This window comes from Calypte anna, chromosome 2 (assembly GCF_003957555.1).
Source record: "Calypte anna isolate BGI_N300 chromosome 2, bCalAnn1_v1.p, whole genome shotgun sequence".
Classification (NCBI taxonomy): Eukaryota; Metazoa; Chordata; class Aves; order Apodiformes; family Trochilidae; genus Calypte; species Calypte anna.
The window spans coordinates 64,621,430-64,632,434 of NC_044245.1; the positions used below are offsets into that span (position 1 = coordinate 64,621,430).

General features: G+C 40.1%; 1 protein-coding gene across 2 annotated transcripts in view; it reads left to right on the forward strand.

Moving 5' to 3' along the window:
• ELOVL2 (ELOVL fatty acid elongase 2) overlaps positions 1-9,426 on the forward strand; it is a 51,499-nt gene extending 42,073 nt beyond the window's left edge. Inside the window, exons 4-9 of one of the 2 annotated variants that reach the window (XM_030446207.1) lie at positions 1,080-1,157; positions 2,287-2,458; positions 4,376-4,500; positions 7,023-7,157; positions 7,844-7,972; positions 9,272-9,426. In XM_030446207.1, the coding sequence (XP_030302067.1) occupies positions 1,080-1,157; positions 2,287-2,458; positions 4,376-4,500; positions 7,023-7,157; positions 7,844-7,972 (639 nt within the window). In that variant the 3' untranslated portion in view covers positions 9,272-9,426. Of the gene's footprint in view, positions 1-1,079; positions 1,158-2,286; positions 2,459-4,375; positions 4,501-7,022; positions 7,158-7,843; positions 8,021-9,271 lie in introns of those variants that run through there. The other variant, XM_030446206.1, reaches the window with a different exon arrangement.
• Positions 9,427-11,005: the final 1,579 nt, after the last annotated feature.

The following is an 11,005-nucleotide window of genomic DNA, read 5'->3' on the forward strand; positions in this document are numbered from 1 at the left end:
CATCCTGTCACTGGATCCCATCAAGAAGAGCTCTGCACCTCCCTATTTCTCCTCTTCATGAACCTGTGGAGAGCAGTGAGGTCACCCCTCAGCTTTCTTCTCTCCCACTGTTCAGCACTTGTGATGAGTTGCAGATTTCTCAAATGCCAAGTTAAAAATTTATGATACTGAAAAGATTTTGTTTCCTGAGCCTTCAAAGGTTGTATCTTGGCCTGAACCAGGACAAGGGTTTTCTACGTAGACAGAGAGACCCCACAATATGAAGTGCTTAGCTTGGCCCAAAAAAAGCACTTTCAACACATTCAAGAAGAATCAGGACCGTTTTAAAAATCAATGGAGTCCACATAGGATTTAGAGACAAGAGATTGTGCTCCCTGTTTCCAAAGGGCTGTTAAATGCTTCAGGTGGACATTACTATAAAAAAAAAGTCCACATCAAAGGCCACCATGTGGCTTTCTAGAAACTTTCTGCTTCACCACAGTGTGGCAGCCTGATATTTCATTGTTTTGTTTGCTTCCCAGGATGACATGCACTAGCTTGAAAAATTGCTTGTGTATCTATTCATGTGTCCATTCAGCACTATGCCCCCTCTCCTCTACTTCCTCCTGCATTTAACAGTGAGATATGCATATGGCTTTAGGAAATATTTGTCCCATTGCACTCCTTTGGATTTGCCTTCTGTTTGCTTGGTTAGCATCAGGGAATTTTTCTCAAGGATGGTTTTGCACAAGTAGTGATGTTAAGCTCTGTTCACACTGCTTCAGGACAGAGATAGAACTTCCTTTGGAGTAGTGTTCACTGCACTAGGTAATGAGAGAGTTTAATAGGTGCCTTAAAGATTTGAAAGCTAAAGAAATGTAAAACTATACCATTTCACTTTATAGCTCTGACAAAACCTGATGTGCCCTCCATTTCAAAACAGAAGATATTAGCAAGTTGTGTAGTTTAGGAACATCAGTTCACAGAAGGAGTGAGAACCTAACATAGTTCCATACTGTTTTGGTTTTTTTACAACTGGAGGGACAAAAGCCAACTGCTACCTTTATTCATGAACATAATTCCTGTTTTATCTGTTCCAGCTCATTCTTGCCACATGGGAAGGAGGCTACAATTTGCAGTGCCAGAACCTCCACAGCGCAGGGGAGGCTGATATTCGGGTGAGACACAGCAGCAGCTCAGCTCAGCTCAGGTGTTACTGATGACAACTTTAAGATGAGCATGATAATCAAGTTGTCTAACAGCCAGTAGCAAACGCACAGTTCTCTCTTTCTGATTCAACTCCTAACGTGCCCTACACAGGGACAGGAGTTGGATTCCATGATCCTGATGGGTCCCTTCCAGATGAGCATATTCTATGAGTCTAATACAGATGCATTGTTGCCACATAAACCATACCAGGGAGTATTTTGAAAAGCCATATATCAAGATTGTGATTCAAACAGTGTTGCCTGATTATTAAAACAGAGAATACGGCTCATTAAAAAAATTGAAACAAAAATCAATTATCTGAAATGTAATAGTTGCTGGGCTGTGGCCAGAAATGGATTTAAGCTCAACTCAGCTCTGGAAAACTGCAGACACATTTTGACGGCTTGGCTCACCTCTAATTTCAACCCCTTATTTTTGCATACCCGCAATTCAATGTATTAACCCTCTGTCATTCCCCAGATCAGGATTACTTTCCAAATAGCATTAGAGCACAAGGGGAGAAAAATAAATTAACTAATATAATTTTCCTCAGTCCTCAAAATTTTCCTGTGTTATGGCAAGGAAAAGGTCAATTAAATACCTTTCCCCATCAACAAAGTGTTTTTCCTTGTTCTGTCTTTAACAATTCTTGGACATGTTCTGAGCTCTAATCAAATATCTCAACTTGAGAGGAAGGTATATTCCATTGTGTTGGGTCTCAAATTAGGATTATTTTAAAACAAGATGCCAGCAAAATCTGCTTATTGTCAAGAAAGTATAGATGGTAGCGTCCTTAGGAAAAAAAACAAAACACACACAACTATATATTTGATGCGTGAGAACAACTAAACCCTTCCTCAAAGTTTCTCAAATTATATTTAGATAATTATGTATTTATACAATTACATTAGAAATTACGCATTTTTTCTAAATTGCTTCATTCAAAAGGGAAATAAAATTGAAGGCAGAGCTCTTACTCTGTAGGACACAAATGCCTTTTGTGAAGTTGGATGTCTACAGACTGATAAAGTACAGAAATAATTAAGCCCTTTTATAGACAGATATTGATCTCATGTTCCTTTTTTCTTGCTTGTACAGGTAGCCAAGGTGCTGTGGTGGTATTATTTTTCCAAAGTAATTGAATTCATGGACACTATCTTCTTTGTACTGAGAAAGAAAAGCACCCAGATCACCTTCCTTCATGTGTATCACCATGCCACTATGTTTAACATTTGGTGGTGTGTTCTGAATTGGATACCTTGTGGGCAAAGTAAGTCTCTTTTTGCTTCATCACCTCCGGTGTAAGTCACCTGTTTATGGAGGGAAATCACATCCCCTTGCAAAACCAATCTATCACCATGCTATGTGACAGCATCTTCGGGGTCCATGGTCTTTCAGAACTGTCAAACACCTGCACAGTAAAATTAAAAGCATGGTTAAAATTTCAGGGAAAAATAAAAAAGAAAAAAAAAGAGTGCTAAGCCCTAGATTTTTTACTTAGCTGCCACATACTCCCATACTTATTTCTTTTCAAACCACTTTTAGACAGGATAACACTACTGAGTAGCACACAAGAACTGTTGCATACAAGAGCTACTCCAAAAGCAGATGTAGAAGGAAATTATGACCTTGGCAAAGTCATTGTCAATCATGAGAAATTAACAGCATTTTTACAAGTTTGACCCCTGTATACACCAATTGACATTCTGCTTTAGCAAGACAGTTTGCTTACAGAATCATGACTTTAAGTATCAGTTTGAGTTTGTTTTGCATTAAATAAGAACACATCTCATTCAAGTAGTACAACTACTGGACAGCCAGAACTGATAGATACAGTCTTGCATTTCAGTGGACTTGGCAGTATCCTGTGCCTTATTATATTTCAGGTTTAACATAATTCACTGCAGCACTCTCTAAATGACATACTGCAATTGACAGAAAGTCCCCTGTTGAGATGGGGAAGGTGGAGAGTGCCACAGGCTTCCCACTCTGCATTTGCATACCAAGTCCAAAGAGCAGAGAGCTATTTCAGGTGTCTCACACCATGCACACTTTGCCAGGGTTTCACACAGAAAGGAGGCTTCCTGTAGGACTGTTAACCAGAGGAAACAATCAGTTTTCTTACTCTGAGTTGTTAAAGGGAGTCAACTTAGTCCACAGTAATCTTATCTAAAGCAACATGTTGCAGTTGTCTGGTTTTAGGGTTTTGTGGTTTTTTTTTTCAGAAGAAAAAGCAGAATTCACATTTGCTGGCACTTATTTTGAATAGCACAAAGATCAAACACTGTTACACGTAGGAGCAGAGATCAAGGCTTTCATAGCAATTTAAGCTAGAAAGAGATGAGTAAACAACTTGACAGGGGATTGTGCTTTCTACTGTCTGAACATATTCCCCACACTTTGCACTATTATAATTAAGTGGTAAAAATAATCAGTAAATAATTAATCACTAAGTAATTAATCAGTGGAAAAATCAAAACAATTCTGTACTTGTCAAGCACTCCCATCGGACACATGAGCATAAAACAGATGGAATTGTACTTAATAGTTTGTAAGGAAGAGAGGATAACTAACTTGCTCTACAATTAGTACTTACAACTAACTATAGCTGATTAGATTGTCAAGGTGTTATCTGGGGTGAAACTCTGCAAATCTGCATCTACCAGAAGAGTCACCAGGAAAAAAAAAAAAAAAAAAAAAAAAAAAAAAAAAAAAAAAAAAAAAAAAAAAGAGAGGTGCTCAAAGACAGCCACACTAGGCCTGTTTAATTCAGAATAAAGCCTTCACTGCTTCATCTGGGAGCAGGAAAGAGGCTGCCTCCCAGGGCCCTAAGCTGTGGTACCAGCAGCAGTGTTTAAAGCTTACAGCAATAATGGAGAGACTCATGCAAAGAATATTTAGGAAGGGAAAAAAAAAGCAATAACCTGTGAAATGCAGAATAGGAATGGAATTTGGAAAAAATAAAAGAGACAGGAAGAAAAGACAATAATCAGCCTGTTAAATCTCCATAGGAAGTATCAATTCAGTTTCTCAGTTTTCCCTGGAACAGCATCTCTTCACATCAGGAATGTCTGTAAAGGGTAAGACCAAAGGGAAGACTTACCATATACAGGAAACTTTTCTCACTCTTTAGCAGTTGATATATAAAACTTTTTCCTTGGTTTTTTGGTTTTTTTTTTTTTTTTAGGTTTCTTTGGACCCACTTTAAATAGCTTTATCCATGTGCTTATGTATTCTTATTATGGACTGTCTGTCATCCCTTCCATGCGCAAGTATCTCTGGTGGAAGAAATACCTCACTCAGGCACAATTGGTATGTATTCATTTTAGTCTCCTTTTTAACTACCAGAGCAGGCAAAATGAATCATAAATATCATTCGCAGAATTAAGCCAGTTGATGTTCAAATATAACATATCTATCACACAGAATAAGGCACTGGTACAAACCAGTATAAATTAATAAAGGAAATTATGCTAAGAAATATTTTCTAAAATGGAGTACAGACTTCACAGTCTATAAATTCCATTGTTTTTGATCTCTTGCTTAGAAAAACGGACACTTTTTAACAGAACGATTACAAAGTTACACAAACAGAGCCGGCTACAGCCTGCTCCCAAGTTGGATCCATCACTAACAAAGCAGAGACCACCAGCAAAGCTGGAGGTACCTCTGTAATATATTTAATAAAGGATAATAAAATGCTGCACAGCAGCTGAGAGGGAGTGATGAGAAAATGTGAGAGAAATAGCCCTGCAGGCACACAAGTCAAAGCAGATGAAGGGGAGGAGCAGCAGTGCCTGATGAAGGTCATCTTGAGGCAGAATGTCCTTCTGCAGCCCATGGATGTCCATAGTGGATCAGATGTCACGGAGGACCCCACACTACAGCAAGTGAGCATGTCCCAAAGGATGCTACAGCCCATGGAGACACAGAAATAGGCTTCTGGTAGGATCTTGTGGCTCCACACTGGAGCAGTCCATTCCTGAAGGACTGCACCCCATGGAACTGGCCCACCCTGGAGCAGCCCTTCAAGAACTACAGCCCATAGAAAGGACCCATGTTGGTTAAGTTCTTGAAGAATTGCAGGCTGTGAGATGGACCCACTTGGAAGCAATTCATGCAGGAATATCTCCCATGGGAGGGACTCCATGCAGGAGCAGCAGCACCAATGCAATATGGACTGACAGCAGTCCCCATTCCACATCCCCCTGCACCACTTGGCAGAGGGAGGTAGATGGGTCAGAAGTGAAGCCGAGTCTGGGAAGAAACAGAGGCTTAGGAGAAAGCATTTTGAGTTTTATTTCTCACTATCCTTCTCGGAAAATAAGTAGCAATAAATTGAACTAGTCTGACTGAAGCTGAGTTGGGTTTGCCTGTGATAATTTGTAGTGAAATGGGGCAACCAGGTGCCACTAATTGCCAGGTAGTGGGCGTGAGCTTGTGTTAAGCCCACCTGTGCCTGATTAGGGTGGGCCCCCACTGCGAATGAGCAGGATTAGGGGGCCAATAAAAGGAGGGGTGAGGCTTGAGTGGAGCAGCCGGCTAAGCACATGACACAACCCGAGCAATGCTGTAGGCCGCGGGTTCAAGACTCCTCAAAGCCTCACCTTGATGGTGATGAGCTCTAGTGGAGCAATAAAGGTAGTGCAGTGCTGAAAGCAGCACTTCAAGCCAAGTATGCCGAGACTGTGAGTTCCAGGACTGAGCTGAGCCTGTGCTTCAGGACTCACCTTTTATTGGCCCCTGGTCCTGCTCATGCACAGTGGGGGCCCACCCTAATCAGGCACAGGTGGGCTTGACACAAGCTCATGCCCACTACCTGGCAATTAGTGGCACCTGATTGCCTCATTTCACTACAATAATTCTTAAGTTCTACCATTTACCTGCCCTGCTCTTATATTAACAAGTTTTTTCATCTTATTTTCTCTCCCTCTACCCTACTAAAGAGAAGAAGTGAGAGAACACCTGGCAGACAGCCAAGGTTAACCCACCACATTGTGATACAACTACAAAAGGCAAAATGATGTAGACAAACTCTTAGACAAGAGACAGTTGTCTGACTGCTGAATCTCTGTTCCAGAAGTTGCTGTACCCAAAGAGCTGAGCCACAACAAAAGTTTCTAGCAACAAGTCATAAGGCTTGATATGAATCAAATTGCCTTTCACTTCTCTTTATCTTAGGGCCTGTTCATATTATTTGTGAATTCAGACATTTGCAGTGGGCTTAAAAATGTCTGTGTAAAAATGTATTTAGCAACACTCAACTCTCTGAGCTGAGGCCATTGAAACACACTGTCCTGCCCTGGCTGGGGAGAAAACACTGAACTTTCTTTGATTCCTTCTCTCATTTTTGCTTCATTTGTCCCCATCTTAATTTTACTAATGCAAATGCCAGCCTACCTGATCTTCCCCTCAGACCTGGGATTTCCATTCTCTGTTCCATCCAGACCATCTAAAGCTCTTGCCTGGAGCCTTCAAATTTCTCTCAAGTTTCTGCCCAGTAAGAGACACAACTTTGTAGCTAGTACAGCACAGTATAGAAAACAGAACAACCTCTATGAAAAAATATAAACTATAAACTCATACTTTGAAATCTCTAACCCTTTGCTTGTTTGGTTTATTGTTGTTTGGGGTTTTTGTTGTTTTTTTTTTTTTTAATTTCATAAGAGCACTGTTTTAAATTAACTCTCACTATGCATTCACAGGTTAAGAAAGGGATAGTTTTCAAGAGTTCTCAAACCTTCAAAGAGCAGGACTAGGTGAACTTGTTAATATTTGATTTAGCTACCACTGACACTTCCTCAGCAAATACTCACGTATGATCTTTCCTCCAGATCCAGTTTCTGCTGACAATAGTGCACACGCTCAGTGCAGCTGTGAAGCCCTGTGGATTCCCATTTGGGTGCCTCATGTTCCAGTCCTCCTATATGGCCACACTGGTCATTCTCTTCATAAACTTCTACATTAAGGTAACCTGTCTTCTTACAAGGGTGGAGAAAACAAAAAACAAACAACCCAAACAAACAAAAAAAAAAAAAACAAAAAACAAAGAGTATCTAGCACAGAAGGCTTGATGAACCCACATGTAAAACAAGCAACAGTACCATATGTTTGTATTAAAATAAATGGGTCAGTTAAGAGTGAGAGATGTCTACAAGAAACAAACTTTCAGTAACAACCTCCCTGTAGCAGCTCAGCTCTTCCACACTTCAATGAAATGCAGTCTTAAGTCAGGGCTCAATTCTGTACTCATACAGCAAACACTGCACATAAGAGGTTTGAATTTCCTTTATGGAGCATATTCTTGAGTTTTCCTCCCTTCTTGAAAAAAAGCAGCAAGAAGCTCTGTCTTTGCTTTGTTTATTTCAACCTTTCTTTAGTGGAAACTGCTCCAGTATGCCTGCATAAATACAGAGAGTTTCTAGTGGAAAGGGTTTAAAATCTATTTTGACATCAAGTAGTATTACAATAATACTAGTAAGGTGATACCACCAACAGCAGTGAAAATAATACAGTACCCTTAACACAGTCTGAAACAAACATTTACTTCTGTGTCAAAAAACACCAGACAGCTCTGGTTTACAGTTAACAGTAAGTAGTGTTTGGGGGACACTAACTAAATCCAAGTATTTCCTTTGGATTTTGTTTTTTTCAGACATACCGAAAAGCACCTTCAAGAACAGCTATAAAGGAAACTCCTGTCACAACAGAAACCAAGAATGGTTTCCATAAGGACTACTTTGCTGCTGCCAATGGTCTCCTGAACAACAAGAAAGCACAATAAGCCCAGTTTTTCCTACAATTTTTTTTTCAAAAACCAACAAAAAAAGACTGAATTACAAGCTTTAGCTTAAAACCTATTTGATTACATTTATGAGTTCTTTGTACCAGACACTTATTAATGTACAGCTATTTAGGTTTTAACAAAATGAATAGTTACTTGTCCTGTCAAAGCTGACCATCAGAACAAAGAGGGCCAACACCTTCCTCGTTCAAAAAAGAAAATGCTGGCACAAAGACGCCTTATAAAACACTCAGTGGATAAATCCATCAGTGCCTTCAAAAGGTTAAGGCTCTGTTCAGACTAAAGGATTGAGAACTTCCTGTGCTTGCAAGAGGTAGGGAGGCAAGGGCTTGCAGTGCATCCAACACACCCTGCTGTCCAAGGTCAGGAAAAGAAGGGGAGGGAAAAGAAGAAAAAAATAATGGTAGTATCATATTGTTTCCATCACCATGAACATCTCTGCTTCTTCCCTCAAAGCACACTCCCTCCTATGGAGGCAACAAGGTGATGCCATCTCTTCGGCCCTGTGGAAGCTCTGCAGAAAGACCTGAGAGAGTAGAGCTCAGGTGCAGCATCCCAGAGTCTGCAGACACCCATTCCCCATGCTCAGTTGCTTTACATATGTGCAGCCTTGAGCCAAGCACCATGAAGGCTGCCAGGAGGTTGCTGTTTCGGGGGGACTGAACTGGTAGGACCTGGGGTTGTCCAGTGTGGCATTTAGAATACATGATATAACTTGACAATGAGACCTGGTCAGAGCAAAGTAAGTAATTTTGGATGCGTTAAATCAATAGTGGTTCTGAGTAAGTGGATTTTTTAACAAAGAAGAGCTCAACAGATCAATGAAAATAAATCTTTTGATTGGAAATGTAATTCGAGACAAACTGCTAATTTGAAGCAAACTGATGTGCCACGTATTAATAAACTAGAAAACAAAGAAAATCCTGGAATTCCTAGCTGAAATCATTCATCTAAAGCAGGCAACAAAATTGTCACATAGCCCAGTGTAGATTTTAGGCTGAGCAGAGTTAATAACCTTTTGATGGCAAAAGCATGCGTTTGACTATCAAGGTGAATGTCAGCATTCTAAGAGTTAAAGTTTACTGTGGCAACCAAACTCACAGATATTCTTCTGTTTTGTTGAAACCTCATACAAAGAAAAGGAAATAAATAAATGCCTTACTTGAAACTTAAAGGGCTGGGGAAAAAAAAAAAAAAAAAAAAAAAAAAAAAAAAAAAAAAGGAAAAAAAGGAAAAAGAAAAAAAAAAAAACAAAAACAAGATGATCTCACCTTGCAGATCCAGACTGGACAGAAAGGCTGAATCAGGTATGTTTTACATTCTTCAGAGCTGTCTTAACATCTTCAAAATGCTGCAACTTTGAAGAAAGAGAAGCATTGACTTTTTAAACTGATTTTCCTGTAAAATATGACACTATAAATAAACAAATTTTACTATCAGACCACCACTCCCCTTTATTTAAGGCACTGAACTGCTGTGGCCATGTGAGACCACTTCTGTTGTGAAACTTTTCTGGAAAACTCAAGACATTCACCTCAGACTGACAACTTAACACACCAGCTCCATGCACAGTGATGTAAAGCTCCCATCTGTTTTTTGGAGCACCACAGCTGAGACATGATTAAGATAACATTTGGAGAACATCAGCTCTCCACCCAAAAAAAAAAAATCTAGCTGGAACAAGTGACCTGGTTTACCTATTATTAGCCAAGATGTGGAATCCTGTCAATCAGCCCAGATTTCCTCATTGGCAACACAGCTTCTTCTGCCTGCTGTTTCTGCTATATAAAAACTTTAAAATATCACATCTGGGAGATCTACCTAACAAAGTAAATAAAACAGCAGCCAACACAGCCTGGAAAGAAGCATTTGGATTTATGATTGATCCTGTGCAGACTTGGCAGCTATGAGAGGCTTTCAACTGGCACATATCTTCTGAAAGATGGTACATGAAAGATGGTTTAGTTTGTTTGACCAAATAAGAAAATAGAAATCGGGTTTCCCCACAAGTGATCTAATTATTTGGGCAGCAAGAAAGTCATCCTACAGCAATCTTCCCCTTCGCAAAGAGAAATCCACTGAAAAAGTCTTTCTGGACTGAACTGTTCCACTTGTCAACAGTTTCCAGTCTGTTTAATGCACAGGAAACCTTGACATCCAGCCCCAGCCACTAAGGGAAAGTGTAGGGCAAAGTGTTAAGGTACTGCAAGAGGGAATGTTAAAGCAGAGAGGCTTCGCAGTTACCTGTGCTTACTCTCAAATAGGCAGGGAGTCCATTGCTTCTCTCAGTCAAACACTCATAAAAACAAAAAAAAAACAACCCAATCTCAAACTCATCTAGAGCAGTCCCAAGTGCTGCTGTAAAGCCCTGTACCACATGTCACGATGCAGAGATAGTGTCTACCACCACAGAAGGAAAAATCTGGTGTTATTCTTGGAAAGGGATAAGAGCTGTAACAGTTGATGATGGCAAAGAGAATGCAGTCTGAAAGTTGCTCCTACCAACACATCGACTGAGAAGAGATTCTGGCAACTGCATATTCACAGGACACTTCAAGCTGTATTCATGGTAAGCATCAGTAGCTCTGTGTTTTAACTCTTTGCAAGGACTACCAGTCTTCAAAAAGTTTAGAAGGAGAATCCACATTCTATCAGTTGAAAATTAAGTCACTTGTTAGCATGCTTGAACCACTCCATGGGAACTGGAGAGGAGGAAGCATCTCCTCCAGCCTAGCAGGCAAAATTACAACTGAACAATGCCTTTTTTCACTAAGGAGCATTCATTGTACAGAAAAAAACAAACCAAACCAAAAACATTGCATTTTACCAAGTTCATCTTCTGGCAATCCTCCAAACATGAGGGCAGTAGCAATCACTTTCCCAACATGCTTTCAGGGCATTGCCTTTGCTCTGAACAGGTAAAACAAGAGCTTTATGTTGCCAGCAGCACCTCTGTCCTACACAATGCATGAGCCAGATTAACACAGCAAGCCTCAAAGATTCTCAGATAAA